The sequence below is a fragment of the Mustela erminea genome, chromosome 16, assembly GCF_009829155.1.
Source record: "Mustela erminea isolate mMusErm1 chromosome 16, mMusErm1.Pri, whole genome shotgun sequence".
Taxonomy (NCBI): domain Eukaryota; kingdom Metazoa; phylum Chordata; class Mammalia; order Carnivora; family Mustelidae; genus Mustela; species Mustela erminea.
Genome location: NC_045629.1, coordinates 82,144,910 through 82,168,642, shown reverse-complemented (window position 1 = coordinate 82,168,642; position 23,733 = coordinate 82,144,910). Strand labels below are relative to the sequence as shown.

At 54.6% G+C, this 23,733-nt stretch overlaps 1 protein-coding gene across 7 annotated transcripts in view; it reads left to right on the top strand.

Moving 5' to 3' along the window:
- AGO2 (argonaute RISC catalytic component 2) overlaps positions 1–23,733 on the top strand; it is a 94,564-nt gene that overhangs the window by 50,988 nt on the left and 19,843 nt on the right. For 6 of the 7 annotated variants that reach the window (XR_004279742.1, XM_032316691.1, XM_032316688.1 and 3 more), the window contains exons 3-8: positions 11,704–11,824; positions 18,700–18,881; positions 20,948–21,084; positions 21,787–21,921; positions 22,661–22,748; positions 23,415–23,562. Coding sequence is in view for 6 of the 7 variants with exons in the window: in XM_032316691.1 (XP_032172582.1) it covers positions 11,704–11,824; positions 18,700–18,881; positions 20,948–21,084; positions 21,787–21,921; positions 22,661–22,748; positions 23,415–23,562 (811 nt within the window). In the remaining variant the exon portion in view is untranslated. The remainder of the gene's footprint in view (positions 1–11,703; positions 11,825–18,699; positions 18,882–20,947; positions 21,085–21,786; positions 21,922–22,660; positions 22,749–23,414; positions 23,563–23,733) is intronic. The other variant, XM_032316694.1, reaches the window with a different exon arrangement.

Below are 23,733 nucleotides of genomic sequence, written 5' to 3'. Positions count from 1 at the left end.
TGAGGGGATGAATTCTTCTAGCACCTTTTGGAAATCTACAAATGTGTTCATTTCCTTCTGGAAATATTTTTGCTGGATATAGAATTCTAAATTTACATTTGCCCCCCAACTCTTTAAAGTTGTCATTATATTACCTTTTTTTTTTTTTTAAGATTTTATTTGTTTATTTGACAGAGAGAGATCACAAGTAGGCAAAGAGGCAGGCGGGGAGAGAGACGGGGAAGCCAGCTCCCTGCTGAGCAGGGAGCCCGATGCGGGGCTCGATCCCAGGACCCTGGGATCATGACTTGAGCCGAGGCAGAGGCTTAACCCACTGAGCCACCCAGGCGCCCTCATTATATTACCTTTTAATCATCATTTCTTCTGGTGAATTTTCAGTTTATTTTACTTCACCTATATGTAATTGGTCATTTTTCTTGTGAATATTTTCTGTTTTAATTTTGCTTTTCAGCAGTTTGATTCTGATGTGCACAAGTGTGATTTTCTTTGTATTTTTCCTTCTTGGGGTTCATTAGAGTTTTTCTGGATTTGTGTGCTAATTATCTTTCATGAAATTTGGGTGAAATGTTGGCTATCATTTCTTAAAATATTTTTTCTGCCCCGTTTTCTCCTCTATGGGATTGCAGTTACGTGTATCTTAGGCCATTTTTATATTGTCATTGAAACTATGATTTTTAAAAAAGTCTTTTTCCTCTCTGTTTTCAGTTTGGATAATCCTTATTGATCTGTCTTCAAGATCTCTTGACCCTCTCTGCTTTTTGTTGTTGTATCTAGTCTTGTATGGTAATCATCTAATATTTGGCATTTAGATGCTGTACTTCTCAGTTCTAGGTTTTGCATTTGGTTCTTTTTCATGGTTTACGTTCTCTGCTGAGACTCCCCGTCTGTTCACTCGTTGTCCCCATCTTCTTAATGACCTCGAGTATACTTACAGCAGTAGCACATGTATCACAGCCGTCCTTGTCCGCTCTTTACAACATGTGGCTCTTTTCGGGATCTGTTTCTATCGACAGGTTTTTCCTTTGATTCCTAACATCACCCTTTTTGCTTATTTACACACACAGTAAATTTTTGCCATTCCTGAACCTTATATACGTTACATTGAGGGAGTCTGGCTGTTGCTTCTCTGTTACCTTGTTCCACATATTCCTGCCTTTTTTGCAGATCCAGACTCTGCCCCCATCTCTCCAGTGCAGTGAGACTGCGGCTCTCCGGTGCTCCTTTCCCCGGTGCTGTAGTTTGGAAACTGCTCCCAGGCCGAGCGGATATGTGGCTTACCTCATGAGTTCTCCATGCCTCATTAGTCAGTCTTAGAGCCGCCTGTTTCGGGGCCAGAAGTAGCTGTCCTCTATTTTCTGTAGTTTCGTAGTGAGGGTAGAAGGATAAGTCTAGGACTAATTACTTTGTCATGGTCAGAGACAGAATTCTCAGTTGCAGTTTGCGAACTCAGATTGGTTGCCCAGTTTGTGCTGGTGCCGTATGAAGTGCTCTTTGCTGCCGTATTTTTTTCCTGATTACAGTCTTTTTAAGAGAAAGAATGGGGGATTCATTTCCCTTATCTATAAAGCTAAACAGTGTGGGTATTTACCCCAAAGATACAGATGTAGTGAAACAAGGAGGCACGTGCACCCCAGTGTTCATAGCAACAATGTCCACAGTCGCCAAACAGTGGAGGGAATGGAGATGCCCTCAACAGATGAATGGATAGAGAAGATGTGGTCCATATACACAGTGGGACATTACTCAGCCATCAGAAAGGATGAATGCCTACCATTTACATCGACGGGTATGGAACTGAAAGGTATTATGCTAAATGAAATAAGTCAGACAGAAAGACAATTATCATAGCGGAAAGGAATCAGAGAGGGAGACCAAACCATGAGAGACTCTTGACTCTGGGAAACAAACTGAGGGTTGCCGGAGAGGAGGTGGCTGCGGGATGGGGTCACTGGGTGATGGGCGTGAAAGAAGGCACGTGATTGGTGAGTACTGGGTGTTATATGTAACTAATGAATCATTGAACACTGTGTCTGAAATTAATGATGTACTATTTGTTGGCTAATTGGATTTAAATTAAAAAAAAAAAAAGCAAAACTACTATCTTAATGAAAAAAAAAATAAAAAAAATAAACACTTGGATTTGCCCAGTGTGACCAATATGCATTGGTCCAGGCTCCTTATTTTTAAGTTTTTTAGGTAGACTCCATGCCCAGTGTAGGGCTTGAACTCATAATCCTGACATTTAGAGTGAGTTGTGTGCACTACCAGCTGAGCCCGCCCAGGGTCCCAGGCCAGGTTCTTCAGAAGGTGATTTAGTGGGAGTATTAAAATAAAGAGGGCGCGTGTCTTTTGATCCGCCAGGTCTACTGCTGAGTGTCTGTCCCAAAGAGACAGCACGTGACAAAGACATGAGAACCTTGAAAATACACACTTAGGAAAAACACGTGTCTCTGGAGAAAAACGTTGGGGGCAGCTAGTTTCAGCAGCTTCTTCAGTGACGGTCTTCCAGTTGGAAGCGCTATGAGACTGTCCACCCGTGGCTGTGTCCGATGCCGAGCTTCCCTGAGCCAGACACTTGTGTGGGCCTGTGATTGAGATGTACTCTGAGAGGTGGGGGAAGGCATGGAGAAGCCGCACATCTTCTGGGCTTTTTATTGGTGTGATGGCAGTTGGGCTCCTTTCAAACAAGATTGGGGGGTATTGGTTTATTTTTTTATTTTTTTTCGTGAAGGAGACATGACTCAGGCTTTGTCATCTGGCAACAGAAAAAGGCTGTTGGGGATTAAAATTTGATATCTTTACCTGAGTGTACTGCCACATCCTTGTAGTTCCATCAACAGGGTTCTAGAGTGACCCAGTTATCCACAGTGAGATCTGCTCATCATATATGGGTCTGTATTGTGGCACTGCCTCTGAGGGCCTAGGCTGTCAGTGGTGTTTTTGCCTCAGTGGTGCCTCTCTACTTCACAATCCTCCTACTTGTGGTCCATATATTCTTTTTTTTTTTTTCAAATTAAATTTATTTATTTTCAGCATAACAATATTCATTATTTTTTCACCACACCCAGTGCTCCATGCAATCCGTGCCCTCTATAATACCCACCACCTGGTACCCCGACCTCTCACCCCCCGCCCCTTCAAAACCCTCAGATTGTTTTTCAGAGTCCATAGTCTCTCATGACTCACCTTCCCTTCCAATTTCCCCCAACTCCCTTCTCCTCTCTAACTCCCCATGTCCTCCATGTTATTTGTTATGCTCCACAAATAAGTGAAACCATATGATAATTGACTCTCTCTGCTTGACTGATTTCACTCAGCATAATCTCTTCCAGTCCCGTCCATGTTGCTACAAAAGTTGGGTATTTGTCCTTTCTGATAGAGGCATAATACTCCATAGTGTATATGGACCACATCTTCCTTATCCGCTCGTCTGTTGAAGGGCATCTTGGTTCTTTCCACAGTTTGGCGACCGTGGCCATTGCTGCTATAAACATTGAGGTACAGATGGCCCTTCTTTTCACTACATCTGTATCTTTGGGGTCAATACCCAGGAGTGCAATTGCAGGGTCATAGTCATCCATGCTAGAAGAAAGTACTCAATTGCCTCCTGGGAAAAGCAGAAATAATATGACTTCCTTGCTTGCAACAAAATTGAAGAAAACCTTTGAGACAACAGGTACATTAAAAATAGCTTTAAAAGTGATAGACATGAAGAAATACAGAGGTGTCTGCGGAATAGAGCTCAGAATGACTAAGTTGATAATCTGTGTGTTTCCAAAGAGATTCAACAGGTAGAGCAGAGAGAAGTAGAAGAGGAGGCTCTCATGTCAGGGCAACGTGAGAATCTCACAAGAACCAGCTTGCTGATGGTACTGTAACCCTCATGCCTCATGTTGCCATTGTAATCAGGATATCTTGACAAAAATCTAAAATGTAAACCTTGTGCCATGTGGAGATAATAAAATGTACCAAACTTGTCACACTACCAAATGTAACCCTAATTATAAATATAACTTGTATTAGAATAACAACTTTTTTTAATAATTAGAAAAAGAAAAATAAAGTGACCCAGTGTTTGGAAATTCCCTCAAGTCAAACAGTAAGTAATAAATATGGGGTTGGAGCTGCATTTCTGTGGCCGCGGCCAGCCCGCGTACTAGCATGCCTGCTTCTCCCCTGGGTTTTAGCCAGGCTGGGAACTGCGGCCTAGTGAGATGTGTGAGCGTTCAGGAGTCTTTATTTCAGTGCGACTCGTGATGGACTCTGGCTAAGGTCCAATCTCAAAATTGTTATCCATCAAAATAGCATAGAAAGATGTTGGAAGTAACGTTTTCCTGTTACCAAAACACACCTGCTGGCACTCTGGGTTAACCCTCCCTCTCCCAACTCTGCCGGCAGCCTGACCAGCCACATTTATGAAACCCCCACTCGTGAGGTGGGTACTGTGCCAGCGGGGGTGCAGCGTGGGCAAGAGAGACACAGTCCGTGCCCTTCATGGGGAAGAGAGTCCCACCGGCATCTGGTGGTCCTCGGAGGCCGAGCTGCTGCCGGAGGGAGCCTCTGCGCGGATCAGGAAGACAGAGAAAGCACAGAGCTCGCTGCGCTCCGTCCCCTGCGAGTGACAGGCACGACAGTCCTTAACATCCCGTCCCCTTACCTGTTTCTCCTTCCACGCTGCAGCCTCTGTTACAGCAAGGACAGTGTCTTAACTCTGAGTTCCCAAAACCTTGTGCAGTGCACATGGTAGATGGTAGTAAGTTCAACCCTGAAGCTTTGGTGCAAAGCTGAGCGAAAACTGCCGTCCGTGTCCTATGTGACACGTCACTGTGGGTTCTTGCTAGTGGGCCCTCCTTCTCGGGCCACACCCTCCGTCACCGTGCACCACCAAGTGGCTGCTGTGGGAGGGATTCAGTATAAGGCGAGGTACCTCTTCTCCAGACGCTTCCGTATCCCTGTGGACACAGAGATGGTCTCACAGAGTAGCCAGAGCACAGCACTGGGCCGGGGTGTGTGGGCCTTGCCGCCGGCACTGGAAAACCTTGGCAGTGGGTCAGAATTCGAGCACTCTGCTCGGAGCACGGCAGGCAAGATGGCTCCTTGCCCTCTGACCGTCCTGTCTTTCTTGTTCCTCTCCAGCTCTGTCGAGAGAACACTGCAGGGGTGAGCCCTCCGCGGGGTGGGGGTGGGCAGGGGGGTGCAGTGTGGCTGGGCTGTTTGTGGCCTGCTGTTTCCCTTGGGCGCTGCCCTCTGGAGGGGTCCCTTGGTCAAGATTTTTGAGGACAGTCCATACGTTAAAGTGAAAATAGTATGTGTATATATCCTTTCTTCTAAGTATTTATCCCGAAGAGATGTATGAGTATGTCTTACATTGTGATGGAAAGAAAGAGAAGCCATCCCCATGTCAGTCAGGAGGGATGGTTAAGTGAGTTCTGCGTAGTACCACATAGCTGTAGACAAGTGACACTGTAGGCAACAGTGACACAGCGCTCCCAGTCCGGAAGCACAGACAGCCAGGTTGTAGGTGGTTGGTTAATATGAGTCAGAGCACGTGATACAATAATGTGTCTCTTTCTATACTTGATGGCTACTTTGTATCTAGTGACAAGGGCCCGTCTCAGAGACACTTAGAGGGAACACAGCAAGCTCCAGACCATGTGTTTGATGCCATATGTCTGAAAAAGAATGATACATTGTATTTCTTTTTATGTACCTGGGTATTTCTGTAAATGCACAGATTTGAAAATGAACAACAGATCACTTCTGAGAAGAGGCTTGAGATGAAGAGGTGGTCCAGGCAGATTTCCGGCATTATCTGTATTTGAAATTGACAGTGAAGATGTCATAAAACGCAAAACCTGTGTAGTTAGGAATCAAGAAAAGATTGCCGAGCACACGACAGCGGTGGGGCAGGAATCTTTCGCAGGCTTCCCACTGAGTGCTGGACCTGATCTCACAAGCCTGAGATCATGACCTGACCCAGAATCAAGAGTGGGCTGCTTAACTAACTGAGCCCCCCGGGGGCCCCAAGACTGCATTTTTTTTTTTAAGAGAAAACTTGCCCAGAATTATGACAAAAGGATTAAAAAGCAAATAGGAAGTGTGCCAGCCTGTTTGGCTCAGCAAACATGTTCCAGATACTGCCAGGTGGTCTCGCATCTTGCTGCTGGCACTTGGTAGCGTGTGCCTGCATGTGGCTGCATCCTTGGGCATCAGTGGCGAGGACAGAGGCCACCTCTGAGGCTGTGTGAGGGCTAAGTGGGTTGTGCGTGTGTCATGTCTGGCAGACATTTTACTACGGGGACCATTCTGTAAGAGATGAGCCCATTAGGGGTCTGCAGAGTGAGCGCAGATCGTCTTTAGGGGCTGTTGCCTTCTGATTGATGTCAGGAGCGTAGCCCCAAGTTTATGCTCAGTCGGGGTGTCTGTCGCGTGAGCCAGACTCATGCAGTCCAGGACCAGACACGGTAGGAAGGCCGGCCTGAACACGGGGAACCAAGTCGCACGTCCCCAGGTGGCTCCGCTGAGAAGTGTTCCAGCAGTTGCCAAGGAGCAGCCAGTCAAGTCGGGTCCCTGGGACTCGTGTTTAATGGGGGCAGACCTACCCCTGAGGCATCAGACGGTCGTGGAGATGGACCGTAGTGACGGTTGCACAGTAGCGTGAACATCCCTTGTGCTGCCGAGCCATGCGTGTAACGGACTGAAATGGCAAGTTGTTTTTTGGGGTTTTGGGTTTTGTTTTGTTAGTGTTTTTTGGTTTCTTGCTTGTTTCATTTTTGTTTTTGTTTTTGTGGGAAGCAAAGCCAAGTTCATTGAGGGCTAGTACAGAGCTCCCCAAGAGGGAGGAGAGCTGAGAAGGTGGTCCTGACCTGGCAGGTTGTATGCTCCTCTGTTTCCTGCTGGTAGAACAGAGAGAGAGAGACCGAGAAGCAGGAAGGAAGGTGAGTGAGTCACCGGCAAGCCGGAGGGAGCCGGTCCGTGTTAACGAGGGAAGGGGACGTGCTGTCTCACAGAGAGTGGGCGTCCTGGCCTCGAAATGAAGTGCTGCCGTCCCTGTTGATGTTTTGCCCAGATCGTACAAGGTGACAACCCCTTCCCTGCCGTGAGAGTCAGCACCGAGGTGTGGGAGGGAGCAGAACGGGGGATAATTGGGGTCTTCTCTCGTCTGTGTGGTGGCCAGGGTTCTGGACGACTGGTCCCCCACACAGGGCTCCTTGGTAGCATGTCAGGATGACTCACTCCCGCAATGGTTGAACAGCTTCCTTCTTTCCCCAAATATTTACTGAGCCCCGGCTGTGCGCCACACTCGGCCAGGCGCTGGCAGTTCGGAGCGCACAGGGTGTGACTCCGGCCACAGAAGAGCCCACTGTTCGGTACGTGAGTGGCGCTGTCGTGCCAGGTGTTGGACTCAATATAGGGCAGCAGGCGTTCATAGAGACCAAAGATTCACGTGGCTCGGGCTTCAACCGAGGGCCGCGAATACTGGATGCCCGGCCCTTCCCTCGTGGCGCTGCAGCATGAGACTGGGCTTCCTGGGTTTCAGGAATGATCAGCCTTGTCCACGAGCTCCTCCCCTGCCCACCATCTGCCCGAGAGTGCGAACAGATGAGTGAGTGAGTGAGTGAGTGAGTGAATGAACAGAGACTCGGTACTGGGGGCAAGCGTGTGCGTGCGTTTCTGTGTGTTCATGGATGTCCACGGTGTGCGGGGCCCTGCAGTTCCACGGATAGAAAGGCAGGGACTCTGCACCTGCCTGCAGGTTTGTCTGGGTTTTCCACAAGCATAGCACTAAGGTCCACCAGTAAGGGGTTTTCCTCTTTACAGTCCTTCTCCGTTCTCACCCTTCTGTGGTGCCTGTGGTCTGTGGCCCCGCTTTGGATGTGAATCTTGGAGTGCTCCACCAGATGAAGGACATTCCCATCTGTTCCTAGTTTGCTAACTTAAAAAAAAAAATAGTGAACGTGTGTTGAATTTTAGTCATGCTTTTCCTACATCTTTGAGGTAATCATAATTAAAAACCTTTTTACATTTTGATTTTTAAAACATAAATTTATTGAGATACATTTACATACAACAAAATGCATCCCTTTTTAGTTTTGAGTTAGTGAGCTTTAAAAATCTGTGCCTATGGGGCGCCTGGGTGGCTCAGTATGTTAAAGCTTCTGCCTTCGGCTCAGGTCATGGTCTCAGGGTCCTGGGATCGAGCCCCGCATGGGGCTCTCTGCTCAGCGGGGAGCCTGCTTCCCCCCAACCCCCGCCTGCCTCTCTGCCTACTTGCGATCTCTCTCTGTCAAATACATAAATAAAATCTTTAAAGAAAACAAAAACAAACCCATGCATACACGTGGAGCAGCCACCTTGACCGCGGTGCGGGACGTTCTGACTCCCCCAGGACTCCTCCCTGCCCCTTTCAGTGAGTTCCCCACCCCGTGTCTGGAGGCGACCAGTGACGTGCCTTCCAGAGAGCCTCCTACAAACGTAATCTTGCGGTCGTGTCGTTTGGTATCATTCTCCTTCCCAGGCATATTTCTAACCCGCAGCCAGCGTGTTGGCACTAGCGGTGCCCACGATGTCCTGTCGTAACCTTGGGCCCTGATTCGTCTCTCTACCAGTTGACGGACATATGAGTCGGTTCCAGTGTGGGACTGTGACACACGTTTGCATTTGAGCACTGACGTAGTTGTGTGTCTTCCTTTCTCTTCTGTGACTGCTGGGTTACGAGGTGGCGTGGTGAATGGACACTGACCTTTCTGAGAAGCGGCCAGCTTTCCCCCCCAGGGTGGCCGGGCTGTTGCACGGCTCACAGCAGCCCCGGGCGGATCCGTGGAGCAGGCTGGCCTTCACCGAGCCGGTCTGGGCGGTCTGTCAAGGTGGACCCCGCGGGTGCGCGGTGGGCTCTGTGGCTGGTTTTGTGAGTGTTTTCCTCTTGCCCAGTGAGGAACGTCTTTCCGTGCACTTCCTGGCCATCTCCGTAGCAGCGTCTTCAGTGTGTCTGTTCTTGGCCGTGCCCACTGTTTAGGGTTCGCTTGTTTGTCCTACTGAGTTCCGAGAATTTTTAAAACACGCCGTGTGTGTGTGTCCTCTGTCAGGCACCTGAGTGTGTTTCTCGAATATTTACTCCTGGTGTCTTGTCTTGTCTTTTTTGTAACTGTAGCTTTTAAAGAGTGAAAGTTTTAATTTTGATGATGTTTTTGAATTTATTTTTATTTTCTTTTTTATTTTCTTGCAGTTCATACTGTTTGTATTCTAAGAAATCTCTGTCTGTCCCCAGGGTCATTAGAGATTTTTTTCTCCTGGGTTTTCTTCCGGACGTGTTGCTGCTGTAGATTTTTAAGTGATATGTGTCATACGGTTTGTGTTGGTTACTTTTGTCTCATTAGGTCCGACCTTTAATTCCTGACATCCGCCCGGCATGGACTCATGTCATTTTTCACAAGTGGCTGGACTCAGCTTGTTAATACAGTGGACCCTGGACAGCATGGCTTGAACTGCACATGTCCACGTACATGTGGGTTTTTGTTTTTTTTTTTCAATAAATGAGGTACTGAAAGTAATCATATTTTCTTTTCCTCATGATTTTTTTTTTTTAAAAGATGTTATTTATTTATTTGACACAGAGAGATCACAAGTAGGCAGAGAGGCAGGCAGAGAGAGAGGAGGAAGCAGGCTCCCTGCTGAGCAGAGCCCGATGTAGGACCCTGAGATCATGACCTGAGCCGAAGGCAGCGGCTTAACCCACTGAGCCACCCAGGTGCCCCCTCATGATTTTCTTAATGACATTTTCTTCTCTCCGGCTCACTTTATGGTAAGAATACAGCCTGCCGTAGAGACAGTATATGAAACGCATGCTGACCGGCCTCAATCCGCGGTCGGTCGGTAGTTGCCGTGCTCAGGTACGTCGGGGAGGGCTGCGCTGCCCGTGCGGGTTGTGGGGAGGGTCGGCGCCCCGCCCCTGGTCACCTGCACTTCATTTCTCCATCCGTGTTCATTGGTGATTTTAGCCCATGGTCCTCTGTCTTCCGCCCAGGGTAAACTTGAGTCAGTCAGACGACTTGCTCTTCAGGTGTGAGTGGAACTCTCCATACGGCTCTCCGGGACTTGAGTGGACAGGGACTCCTTGACCGAGAAGAGGGGGTCTTCAACGCTTGGAGAGCGGTGGTCTGGAGACCACATCTCTCTGATGATGGCCCAGAGCAGTATGTGGAGATGCGGAGAGAGACTGCACGGTAGCTACAGGGCTGGGCCAGCAAGGAGACACTATTGTCTCCCATAGGAGTCAGAGGCCTGGTGCGTTCTTGGTGGAACCGTCAGAGAAGATGCCCAAAGGCTCTTTTTGCCCCGGGGATCACTTAGGGGCCTGGTGTTGGGGCAGGCTTGGCCGGATCCCTGGAGACTGAGCTGCCAGGACTAGCACAGTTGAAGGTCGGCTGGGCAAAGCCGGTCTGAATAAGGAAAGCCTTCGTAGGCCAGCTGTCCTCATATTCTGGCAAAGGAATGGAATGAATTCTTGCTTCCTGAGAGATGTCCAAAGCCCTGTCCCAGAGAAAGATCCTTAGAACTAGGCTGGGATCAGATCTCCCCGCTGAGGGCGGTTTCTCGGACGTCCTCTTCCTCCCCTCAGCCGGCTGCCAGAGTCACCCTCGTCACATCCCACGAGCTGCTGACGGTGGCTCAGATGTGGAGCCCATCCCGGGCCGGTATCACGGCCTTTCCTGTCTGTATTTTATGAGGCTTTATGTGAAAGAAGAGTCACGTATTTGGGGAGTTAAAGCAGAAGGCCTCAAAACCACCCTGAAATGCCTACAGAGGGTGCTGAATGGGGCGCTTTGGGAGGAAGCCTGGGGTGGGGCGTCGCTCTCCCCCGAGAATGAGCCAGCAGGACATTTGAGCTGTCTCTGGCCATTCAGTGTGTTTCTGCGTGTCTTTCTGCTGTGGACGGCGAGGCACAGCGGGCAAGGGGGGGCCCACAGGTCAGTGCTTCTAGAGCCCCGCAACAGAGGGGTTCCTGTGTGTTTGCGGGACTTCTGCCACTATGAAGCCCAGGGAACACGCGGCACCGGCTTCTGAGTCCCGTCGCAACAAAGACCCTGTTTCGTGCTCATGGCTATGCAGTCATGACCGTCCCCTTAGGTGAGGCTGCCGCTGGGCTTTAAGGCGAGGTTAGGGTGTTTGTTCTGGGGCCCAGGCTGAAAGGGTAGTGGCACCCAGGGTGCATGCTTACAGCCGATCCCAGGAGCACCGAAGGCCAAGCGAGTCACACAGACCTCGGAAACACGGGCGGGGGGCATCTTTGGACTTTGCAGTGACAGAGCAAGAGCACGGCCAAGCCAGCCCCCCGTGTTGACCAGGGAGGGGTGGGGTCCGCTCTCGTGGGAGGTCCCGGAGAGTGTCCTGCAAGTCACCCGCAGAGCACGTGGTGTCCGGACCCCCAGCTTGGGGAACGGGACCCCCAGGAAGTTGAGGGCGCATGTATCATGTAGCAGGCGTGGTGTGCAGGCGCCCGGCATGGGACGGCGCTCCCGTGTCCGACTGGCCGAGGGAGTGTCCGCCCACCGGAGTCCGTACAGAAGAGTGTTGAAAGTCATCGCGCTGAAAGGAGCCACAGGTCTTACCAAATTGCTCACAGACCGGCGCTAGAGGACTGTCGTCCTTGTGGGCGTTTCTCTGATTTTATTGACATTTTGCCTGAATTCTGTCCTGTTTCAGGGAAATAGTGGAACATATGGTCCAGCACTTTAAAACACAGATCTTCGGGGATCGGAAACCAGTGTTTGATGGAAGAAAGAATCTGTACACAGCAATGCCCCTTCCGATCGGGAGGGATAAGGTACGTTTATGGGCATGAGTTTGGGTCAGACGATGTGCAGTGAAGTAAAATTCAAACGTGTTGTCATCTGCTCGGTCACCTGGGAGGAAGGGGTGGCCGGTTGCTGGTGTCTCACGCTGAGACCCGGAGAAACCTCCTTCCCTGTCTTGTGCTCTCCTGGGTCAGGGGCTTGGCCAGGTGCGGAGACAGGAGCTGAGAGCTTTGTGGAGCTACACCCCCCCGCCCCCCCGCACACGCAGGCGCGGCGCCCTCAGACCGGAGCCCAGGTCGCATGGCGGGACTGTAGAGACCCGTGGAGAGCACGTTCGCGGAGCCAGGATGTGTGTGATGGCGGCGGTGGGACCCAGTGGCAGCCAGTGTTCTCCTGCCTGATAATCACTGATCATTAATCACCACAGACCCTGCTTGCATGAAAATGTCACCTTTTCTGATTGTTTTTGTTGTCACGGCTTTACTTGAAGAGTCATACGATTTCTGCCTAGAAGTTGTCACTTCTTGGCACGTCTTCCAACAACTGGGCTGGTCTGGGATGGTAACAGGTTGTGTTTATTAATAGAAGAAGAGTAAAGCTCGGGTCAGACACGAGCTTCACGCAGACTCTAGAAACAGCACAGCAGAGAAACAACCTAATGACTTACTGCTCCCAGTGAGAGCGGTAAAGATGATTGCCTTTGAGAGCGACCTGCCCAGTTAGCGGCTCTGGCCCCCGTGTCCCTGGGAGGGAGGGCAGCTCGGCGCTTAGAGACTCAAGCTGCTGGCCAGCAAGTTGCGGGATCCCCATGGGCATTACATGGTTTTACTTTTCTGTTTTTTTGTTAATCTTGACGTGACTCAGCTCCTTGCGCACGTCTGACCTGCTGGGAGAGTGGGGGGTTTTGGCGCCCGGCAGCGCCGCTTGGACTTGGCCGTGCTCTGATACCCGTGAAGTACGTAACGGCAGGGGGAGGCTGCGCAGTGATAAGGACTCCTTGCCAGCTGGTCTCGGGGGGACCCCGAGATAAAAGTGGGCACGGCAGGGCTGGCCAACACTGACATTCTGAATTCGAGGGCGTCCTGGGACCCTTTGCCTGTCCGTGGAGTTGGGATTGTGCCTTGTGAAGAAACCTGCTGGTGCGTTTGGAATGTATTGATTGTGAAGTTTTTAATTTGCACATTTGTTTTTGTTTAAAGTCGTATAAGAAAAAAAGCAGAAGGAGTTTATTCACAGTTTATCTGTACACATTTATAATTAGACACTAGGCGGGGCATAGGAACATTTCTCCTTCAGAAGGGGTGGGGGAGTCCTACAGCGTTCGGATTTAAAACTTGTCGCTGCAGAGGTGGACCAGGCTCTGGGTTGAATCGGGCCTCGCGTTGCCCTGTCCCAGGGGTAGGACCTGGGCTGAGACATCTTAAAACCCTGAGTGCTATGTCTATGAAAGAGAGATGTTTCCCGGGGGTTCCTGTGAGGACTCAACGAGCCCTGCCGGGAGCAGGATCTCCCCTAGTGATGAGCTGCTTGTGGCCCTGATGCCCGACCAGGGGGAATGGGAGTCTGCATTTCTAAAAAGCAGCCTTGCGTGATGCCCTTATGGCTGGTCCCGGATCGAACTTTGAGCCGTCAGGGTGTCAAGTCACAAGGACGACACACCCAGCAGAGACGGGTGGTGTGGTTGGCCGTCTGAGAGGTCAGGGTGCGTCCTCCACGCTCTCCTGTGGGTTCAGCCATGAGCAGGGAGACCCTGCCCCAGGCCACTGCTGCGTGTCATTTTTCAGTTTCTGTCCAACCGCTGGGATACCTGGACGTTAATCTCTTCTGTGTGAGAGTGCATACAACGTGGCCCTTTTCCTGCTCCCTGAACTCACTCTTGTAGCAAATCGTCTCTTGTTGTTTCTTTTGCTCTTTTTTTTTTGTAAAGTGTTTTTCTTTGTGCAGTGAGCACTTCTGTAGTCAGAGATAACCCTTTACTGCGCCTTTGCCTGCGTCTGTGGGCGGCCAGAGGGGGTTGCGGGGGCCCCGTCCAGGTCTGCGCACAAGGCGTGGCCCGTGGCCCTTACTCGCAGACGGTGGCGCCTGTAATGCAGCCTTCCCCGGGCTCAGTCGCCCACGCTCCGTAACTCCAGCCCTTGTCGGGGGCTGGTGCCACGGCCAAGCCAGCCCCTCACAAGTGAGAAGCCGAGACTGAGGAAGTTGTCAGAGTTGATCCACTTTGGGGTTAACTCCCAGGCCCGCTTTGCAGTAACAGCGTGATTTGCAAGATCAGAATCTGTGTCGTTTGTTCCCATCACTGGTTCTGGCCTTGGGCCCCTCTCCGGGTCTTCAGCTTCTGGTGGCTCCCATCGCCCTCTGTTTATTCAGGGAAAGCGGGAGTGTCTGCTTCCTAGAAGGCAGTGACACGCCAGGCCAGGGGCACAGCTCCCCACGGGGAAGGGAGGACACACGTGCGCAGGACGCATGGCTTGTGCTCCCGCCTGCTCCGCGTTGGGCCCCACATCCTGCCGGGGTGGTGAGCGCAAGCCCGCTCACCTGAGCAGGTGCTGGGGCTTCTGCGCTGGCTCCGAGGCTCAGTAGGGTTGAGGGCGGAGCCCATGGAGGCGGGGAACCATCCGGCAGGTCCCTTCCTTGGGCCGCGTCCAGGTGAAGGGTCAGCCCTTCTGCTCTTTGGAGCTGTTGTGCTTCTCAGGGCTGGGGGTCCTTCCTGTCAAGCCATGGTGCCTGTCCCCGCACCGAGAAGCCAGCTGGCCTGGGTCAGAGGTGCTGAGCAGGTGCAGCTAACAGCTGGCAGAGTAGCCCCTTGCTGTCCCTGTGGTCCCCCTGGGGAGGGTGACCGAGTCCCCACACCCCTCGAAGATGAATGAGGAAGGACTGCGATTTTGTCCAAAGTGATTGGGAGGGACAAGTGGCTTTCTGAGGAGACTGGCCACCGGTGGTCACAGAGGGCCTTCCGTATCAGCTCCCTGCACACAGCTCACCCACAGTGGGACCTGCATGGCCCGCGGGGTGGCTGCGCAGGCTCCGTGGGAGGTGGCCAGCCCCAGGGCTCTGCCTGGGCTGCCTCTTTCCCGGAACAGGTGTCAGTGAGCTCACGGGGCCCGGCCTCACGACATCCGGTGAGCTCACGGGGCCCGGCCTCACGACAGCCGCGCCGTGGATGAGAGCACGCTTGTTTCCTCCATCCAGTTTTTCTCTGTTGCTTCCTGTGGGGCGTGGGGCCAGCAGGGGACTCTCCCCACGGCAACTCGGACTCTGTTGGCCCAGCGACTTGGAGAGTGTGGCTCTCTATCTGGAGAGGTTGAGTTTCACAGCAGGCTCCCCCTTCTCCAGGCCAGGGTGCAGCTGGGGAGCCCGATGGAGCCACCTGCCCCAGTCAGGCCCTGGAAGGTCCCAGAGCCAGGAGCCCCTGCGTCCCCCACCTCCAGCCAGTGGCCGTGGACTGCTGTGTCGTTGGGTCCGAGAACTGCGGCTTGTTCAGAAATCGAAGTATCCTGGTGTGTGGACGGACTCTGCCCGCTGGCAGCCCAGACCGACAGAGGATGTCCTCAGGCTTGTATCACAGCTGGAGGCCAATGCTGCCCTGTCCTGTGAAGCCATCTCTGTCCCGAAGCTGTCACATAGGCCTGCTGGCCAGCCTCTTGAGGCACCGAGCCCAGCAGAGACTTGCGGGGCCTGGACCTCGTTCTGCCTCATGTGGGGCCAAGAGGAGGCCAGGCTGGAACCCACTGAAACATGGTAGAAGTGTCTTTTGCTGAAGGAACATACGGCTGCCTACCCCGCCCCCGTTGGCTCATGGAGGCGTCTCCCCAGCTTTATGGAGGTATAATCGGCAGATGAAACTGCTTGTATTTAAAGTCTGGGATGATGTGATATGTCTGTACGTTGTGGAATGATCACCACAATTAAGTTATAATTAACATGTTCATCACCTCGTGTAATTACTGCTTTTTAACTTTTTTTCACATTTTCTTAATTGACGTGGCAAAATGGTATGGTGGTGCCTTTCTTGCAAAGAAAAGTTGGGTTTGTTTATCTGAAGGCCTCATTACTTCCTAAATACCTCGTTTGTGCTTGAGACCAGACTCTCCTCTCCTTAAGGACAGGCTCTCCCCCCGCCTGAGCCCCGGCGTGGCTCTTCCCATGGTGGCTGCCAGTCGCAGTCCTGCAGGACCGGAGCGGAGGGGCGCTGGGCAGGCTCAGACTGCCATTTGCGGCTGCAGTGTGGTGGACACGCCCGTGACCATGTTTCAGGTGTACGACAAAGCACTTGGACAGCTGCGTGCGTTACGAAATGCTCCCCGTGACGGTCGTGGTCGCCGCACGGCGTCCTGAACGGAACTGACCGCACTCCCGGGGCTGTGCCGGGCACCCCCGGGACGGACTTCGCTGCCCGGACGCGTGCACCCGTCCTCCCCCTCGTTCGTTTAGCCCGGCCCCCCACCCGTCCCCTCTCATGACCACTGGTTTGTTCTCGGGATTTACAAAAGTCTTCCTGTTTTTCTGTTCGTTTTGTTTTTTAAATTCCAGATATAAATAAAATCATGTGGTGTTTGTCTGTTTCACTTGGCATGATGTGCTCTGGGGCCCGCCCGCGGTGTCACAGACGGCAAGCCGCCCTGCTCCGTGACGACCGAGCACTGTCGGTCACACGCAGCCCGCGCCCTGCGACCCCGTCGGCCGGTGCCCGCGCTGCCCTCCCGCGTGGCTGTAGGAGAGAACGCTGTGGCCCGTGCAGGGACACCCGTGTTTCTTCCGGTTCGTGTTTCCGTTTTCCCGGGCGCGTCTCCCGTAGTGGCGTTGCCGGGTCGCATCACGCGGGAACTCCTGCCATCCACTCTTTGAGGACCCTCCGTGCTGTGTCCCGCGGCGGCTGCGTTCCTGCCAGCAGTGCCCAGCATGGCCTGTTTCTCCGCATCCTCACCAACACTTCCTATTTGTACCGTTTGGATTCCGGCCATTGGGACAGGCATGAGGTGACAGCTCATCGTGGTCCTAGTCTTCGGTTTTAGCAGTCGTATGTGCAGCCATAACCTCTATCATTTCCTTCTGGAAGGGGCCCTGCCACACTGTCCTTCTGTGGCTTGGTGCAGCCACTCGCTGCTCTGTCCTGAGGTCCCTGGGCCCGCAGGCGTCTCTTCTCTCTCTTGGCTGTCCCTGCGCTGGGCTGTGGGCCACGGCTGGGGAGTGGCTGCAGGCGTGGCAGCACTCCGAGCGCTGCTAGGCAGGTGTCCTCCGGGACACGTGCATGCAGGTGACTTCAGTGCACGGGATCGGCTTGCGACTCTGGGCTCTAGTGACTCTGACTGTTGTGAGTGCGTGAGGGGAGGTGCTCCTTGGGAGTGGGGAGTGGCCTGCAGCCTGTTGGCGGGGGTTCGGGGGGCTGGGGAGGAGCCTGCTGCGGCCCCCACGCTTCCCCTGGATGGGGCTCCTAGGCCAGAGTTTGGAGTTTGCCCGGCACCCCCAGGGGTAGGGCATTGCAGGCGGGCGGTAGGGTGGACCCTCTTCCTTCCGGGACTTGCAGGCTTGCGGGGCCCGGGGAGGCGCATCTGTGTCGTGCTGCCCCCGAGGGTGACAGACCCCGGTAGCATGGGGAGCGGGTTGGACCTTCAGTTTGAGCCTCTGTATTTTTATGTATAAGAAGTGGTGAATCACGTCTCCTCTACTGGGATCTTTGGATGTTTAAGGATAAAGTAGATAGAATCCGTGACCTGTCAAATTAGACGTGCCATAAATACTAGTTTCAGGATTCAGAATGTTTGATCCCTAGGTGGGGTCTGTGTTGGCCGTATGTTGGGGACGTACTCCGATGACCGGCCAGTGAGCTGCGGGAGCATGAGTGATGGGGCAGAGGTGGGTCCGGGCGCTCGAGGAGCCAGGCAGGGGTGGGGTGAGGGGTGGGGTGAGGGGGAGCGAGGGGCGCTTCACAGCCGGGGGGAGGCTGTCTGCTCCAGGGAGTGGGTCATTGGGGCAGGCTCCCGACCTCTGTCAGGACGCCAGTCGCTGGCCACACGTGACCGTGTCAGTGTGGATTCAGGAAAAGTTAACAAGCTGGAAACTCAGTCCCTCGGCCACACTGTCCACGTTTCAAGTGCTCAGCGGCCGCATCGGGGCAATGGCTGGCGTCCTGGGAGGCACCAGAAGAGACTGTTTCCGCTACCACAGCAGAGTCTTCGGACAGAGCCGGGGGAGACCGTTGAGCACTGTTGTGGCAAGCGTTCTGAGGCTTGGCCGAGCGTTTTAATTTCTTCCCAGGGGATTCTGATGGGTCTCGTAGTTGAAGCTTTTTTTCTCCACGTGTTTTGTTCCTGGAGGTGGGGTGCCCTTGGGATCAGCTGGTCTCGTAGAACAGCATCCAGGAACGTCGGCGGGGAAGAGCCTGGCACGGGTCCCCGCCACCCGCATTCCCTGTTCAGAGACCGATGTTCCCACATTTCATTGTGACCCTGTTTGGTTAGAGGAAAGCGGAGGCTTCGCCATAGGCGGGCACAGACCCATCTGGAGTCGCGGGTGTTAGCGTTGGGCCGTTGGCTTTACCACACCTCTGTTCCGAGAAGGTGTTTGGTTCCTGATCTCTTCACTGCGAACTGAGCTAGTGGACTCTTAAGGGACCCAGAAAATGGGAACCCCCAGACCCACTGCAGCACCTTCAGTTCCACCAGGAAGCAACTCTCCGACCCCCGCCCGGTCTGGGGTGCCCCACGCTGGTGGTGCCGCCTCAGGGCATGCCTCTCGCTGCCTCGCTCTGGGCTGCCTCTGTGTGCGGGGCCAGGCTGCGGTCCCCGGCCCCGCATCAGTCACAGCGCCTGTGTGAACCTGGTGGGGTAGAGGACGGGCTGAATTCCCCAGCCCAGCCATGTTCCAGAAGCTGCGTGAGTAACGCGTGCTCTGCCCGTCTCGGCAGGTGGAGCTGGAGGTCACGCTGCCCGGAGAAGGGAAGGACCGCATCTTCAAGGTGTCCATCAAGTGGGTGTCCTGCGTGAGCCTACAGGCGTTACACGATGCACTTTCGGGGCGGCTGCCCAGCGTCCCCTTTGAGACGATCCAGGCCCTGGATGTGGTCATGAGGCATTTGCCGTCCATGAGGTGAGGACCAAGGAAGCAGAGCGTCTGCCTCCGGCCCGGAGCGTGACCTGGAGGGGGCGAGGTCCTGTGCAGGGATGACTGGGATTTGGGAGTCGGGGTGGTGGTAGTTCCGGGTTTCTGTGATGAAGATCGTTGCACTACTAACATGAAACACTTTTAATATAAAAATCACCAGGGGCCCTTCACCAGCTCAGTCAGTAGAGCATGTGACTCCTGATCTCAGGGCTGTGAGTTCGAGCCCCACGTTGGGCAGAGATTACTTTGAGGGGAAAAAAAAGAAATCACCAGAATGCTCAACCCGGTACAAAAAATTGGCCTGCCTGCCCGTCCTGTGCTCACTTGTGCTCCTTCCCTTGCCGATACCGTGAGCGTGGTGTGTCCGTGGCGCCCACGCGTAGGACTGGGACTAGTAGGCTGATCCCAGTGCCCCACCTGGCAGTGTGCCTACCACACGGAGGCGGGGACCGTGGGCGACACGGTGCTTCGGACTGCTGGCTTATTCCACGGGGCGGCTCTTCTCCCACAGACGGCTGCACTTGGACTTCCCGGGACAGAGGGTGCATGGACGCTTGGAGGGCTCGTGCTCAACCCCGTGGCAGGGCTGCACTAGTCCCGTGTCACAGCCTCAAGGGAGCCAGGCCACTTGGCCACGCGCAGACCTTGGGGTTCTGACCTGGGACCACCTGCTCTTTCCTTGTGTGGGGCACCTGCCAGGGCTTTGGGAACCGTTTGAATGAACCAACGACCAGAGACATGAGTCTATGCTGACCTCAGAGCGACAAAGCTCGAAGATTTGAGGGAGGGTGGAGCTCCCTTTGTTCTTTTGTAGTGAGAGAAGGTGCTCTGGGATACCTTGCTGGATTTTAAAGGGACCCGGGGGTTCTCAGTCTCCAGACTTGGGTGGGGGTGACCAGATAGCTGGCAGGTGTCCCTCGTGCAGGAACCTTCTCCCGGCCTCCAGGATATAATCTCTTTCTGCTCGGAGCGTCTGTCGGCAGGAAGGCAGGTGGGTGGGGATAAAATAAATCTGGAAAAGGCAGTTCAAAGTGTTGAATGCGTTTTTCAAACAAGTGGCAGAAATCACTGTGATTTCTGTTTTCTGAGTTTTGAATTAATTACCGTGTTACTTTTAGAATCAGGAGGAACGTCTCCGTTCATTTTGGAGAAATAATAGAAAAAGTGGCAGGAATAACGTAAGGAAGAGAAAGGACCATCTCCACAGTCTGGTGGATAGTGCAGCCCGGGGTGGGTAACACGAGCCCCAAAAGACGCATCTTCCTTTTGCATCCTCTGTAAGGCGCGTCCCGGGGTCCAGGCATCACCGGCGCTGCCGCACTAAGGCGTCTGCCTCATGCACTGGGCCTCCTGCTCTCTGTGCCCTGGGGGCAGCGGGGCCCTGGAAGGCCTGCAGGTCTTCCCGCATGTCCACCTTGCCATCCCACCTGGGAGGCCGCACCCCTCACCCCCCCCCCCCCCCCCCGCACACACATTGAGCCCCTGCCCTGCAGAGAGGCCCGTGGAGCGGCCACTAGACGCTGGCCACAGCGGCCACTAGATGCTGGGCGCCGTGTCCCGACACGGTCCTAGACAGGGCAGCCGGGCTCCCTGGGCCCAGGGCTGCTTCGGTCCGGCCGCCTCGGGTGGACGCTCCTTCCAGCTGTCCCTGCAGTGCACTGCCCGAGAAAGACGTGAGGTGCTGTGTGCAGAGAAGCCCTAGTCGATGAGCAGGGGAGGCTCAGAAGCACGAGCCAGAGCCGGGGACACACCGTGCGCCCCGGGGCCTGCGCGGCCAGAGCCTGTGCCTGGGGTCCGATGCCACGGGGGGAGGAGCGGGAGACCCACTCGAGGGAGGAAGCCGCCGAGGCCCTGGGTCTCCGAGGCCGTGCCTCCAGCAGTGTTCCTCAGGGTCCGCCACGGACACCTGCCACACGCCACTCGGGGACCTGGTTCGGTTCGGAGGAAACTGGCAGAACCGTGGGTACCTGTGCGCGGGCCTGCTGGCTGTCACGATGAGCGGACTCGGCGTCCGCCTGTCCTGTCTGACCCCACGAGGTCTCTTGTTTCAGGTACACCCCTGTGGGCCGCTCCTTCTTCACGGCGTCCGAGGGCTGCTCCAACCCCCTTGGCGGGGGCCGGGAAGTGTGGTTTGGCTTCCATCAGTCCGTCCGACCTTCTCTTTGGAAAATGATGTTAAATATTGATGGTAAGCAAAGTCCCTGTCTTTGTCATCAGGGGATGGGGTTGGAGCGTTGCCGAGGGGCTGAGATCCGGGGAAATGCCTGTGTGGCCATTTCCAAACGTGGCCTCCGTCCGAGCCGCAGATGCCGTGTCACACCGGCCTTCCTCTCCTGCTTGTGAGACATGAACCTCAGAGCCGCCTGCAGGGCCCACTCCAGAGACTGAGGCTCTGGGTGCCGAGACGGGCCAGCGTCCCTGACTGGTTCCCAGATCCTGCTGCCCATGTCCAGCAGGCAGGGCTTCCCCGCGCCAGGCCCGCCCTCTGTCTCACCTTTTCATGTTGCTGCCTGGTTGGCAGGAGCACTGGGTAGCTAGCTGGGGGCCAGCCTGCTCTGGTGCCTCCCGGCTGGTTTCCTCCGGGTTCGGGGTGCACTGCCCTCTCGGGAGTCTCGGAGTTGCATCACGTCAGGAACAGGAAACCTCAGAGGGTCCCCGGTTATGGCTCTTGGGGTCTGGCGGAGTTTCATATCAAGGCTCTGACTCTCAGAGGGCAGCTTTATCTTTGGGTCCCGAGCTGAAGGAGTATGGGGCGGCCCCTGCTCGTGCTGTCCCACCCACAAGGCCCAGAGGTGGACCCCGGGGATGGCGGGGAGCGGAGGCCAGGCGGCCGGCCTGCTGGGGACACACCTCACCTCACACTTTGCTTTTCTCTTGGTCCCAACGACAGTCTCAGCAACTGCGTTTTATAAGGCACAGCCGGTAATCGAGTTTGTTTGTGAAGTTTTGGATTTTAAAAGTATTGAAGAACAACAGAAACCTCTGACAGATTCCCAAAGGGTCAAGTTTACCAAAGAAATCAAAGGTGGGTCCCTGTCTCGTACATGTGGCCCCGACTCTCCCCCCTCGCCGCCCTTCCTGAGCTCTTGGTGGGGAGGAGGTGGCGAGCACGGTCAGCCGTCCGATGAATTCCCACAGAGACGAGCCAAGCCATGTCACAGCTCGGCAACAGTGATGTTCTGAGTAAATGGCTCTCCACGGAGGCGAGTCGGTGACTGGTGGCCTGCACGTCCCTGGACTCCTGGACCAGAGAGCCCGTAGCGTACGCTTCCGTGCCTTGTTGTCCTGCGGCCTCACATCCCCGGCAGCATCTGTCCCCACCCGCCAGCTCACCCCTCAGGGAGACACGGCCCGGGTGTGGTGGCCCGGCTCAGGCCCCTCTGGCTGGCTGGCACCTGTCACCCACGCCCCTCCACACCTGTCCTCAGAGGGCTTTCAAAAGGCTGTCAGAAGTACCCGTTGCTAAAAATAATCCTGGAGAAAGCACAAAGTCTCTCTGAGCCAATGTAGTGACTTTTATCTTTAAGAATAGTGGCGAGCCGCTGGCCTTGGCATTTCTGGGGCAGAAGGTGGCCCTGGGGGTGCGATGGGCCCCGCACAGGGGTCCTCCCCTTGGGGCCAGTGTAGCCAAGCAGCTGCCCCAGAGCACCCTCCCCTCCTTGGGTCTGTGGGCGTAGCTCGCAGGACAGCTGGTGCTTGGAGGGGGTGGTGCTCCGGGCTGGGGTGGGTCTTGACCCTGAGGCCCCGCTGCTCTGTGTCCCCAGGTCTAAAGGTGGAGATAACGCACTGTGGGCAGATGAAGAGGAAGTACCGTGTCTGCAACGTGACCCGCCGGCCCGCCAGCCACCAAACGTAAACGGCCTTCCCTTCCCCACAGATCAGCTCTCATGGTCGCTCTGGTGTGCACACTCCAGAGCAGGGGCCCTTCTGGAAAGGCTCATTTCATTCTAGTTCAGAATTTTGGAACTGCATGTTCGGCCCAGTGGAGCTGGGCGGCACCTGAGGAAACCCAAGTCACGCAGTTGCTCTGCACGGGGCAGGCCGGGGTGGCGGCCCCCTCCAGAGCTCTGCAGGCGAGAGAGGGTCGTTTGGTTTGTTTTCTAATCCTCGGTGCTGGGCAGGAGCAGGGATCGCTGGGCGCCCCCCACCCCGGCCTGGCCAGTGCTGGGCCATCTGTCTCGTGCCGTGAGCTCCGGTCCGAAGTTGGCTGGGACGTGCGCAGGCCATTCGGGGGCCTCGTCTGTCCTCGGTGCCTCACGCGTCCTGGAGAGCTCTGTGATCTGTGATTATCACATGCTGTAGGTGTGGAAGTATTTTTTATTTCCCAACTCCAGAGATAATATGAAAGTTTAAGAACTTCACGTCTAAAGGGCGTGATTGGTCTTGACCCCTGGAAGGTGCTCGGGACGTGCGCCCGCACCCCAAACTCTCATCCCCCTTCTTCAGCCCTCGGCAGGCAGACTGGGGGAGCCGCCGCCCGCGGGGTCCGCTGCCTGAGCCCCTTCCTGGCTTCCCTAGGTTCCCGCTGCAGCAGGAGAGCGGGCAGACGGTGGAGTGCACGGTGGCTCAGTACTTCAAGGACAGGCACAAGCTGGTCCTGCGTTACCCGCACCTTCCATGTTTACAAGTCGGACAGGAGCAGAAACACACCTACCTTCCCCTCGAGGCAAGTCCCATCTCCTGTCCACCTGCCCTGGGGCTGGCCTCCAGCCAGGGACGCCCCTTGCGCCTGCCTCCCCGTGAATGACACGGTGAGGACATTCCCGCGGGGTTCCTGGGCCGATGGAGGACGCGCCCATTGTGCCCAGCAGGGCCCTTGCTCAGGCTGGAAGTTTTT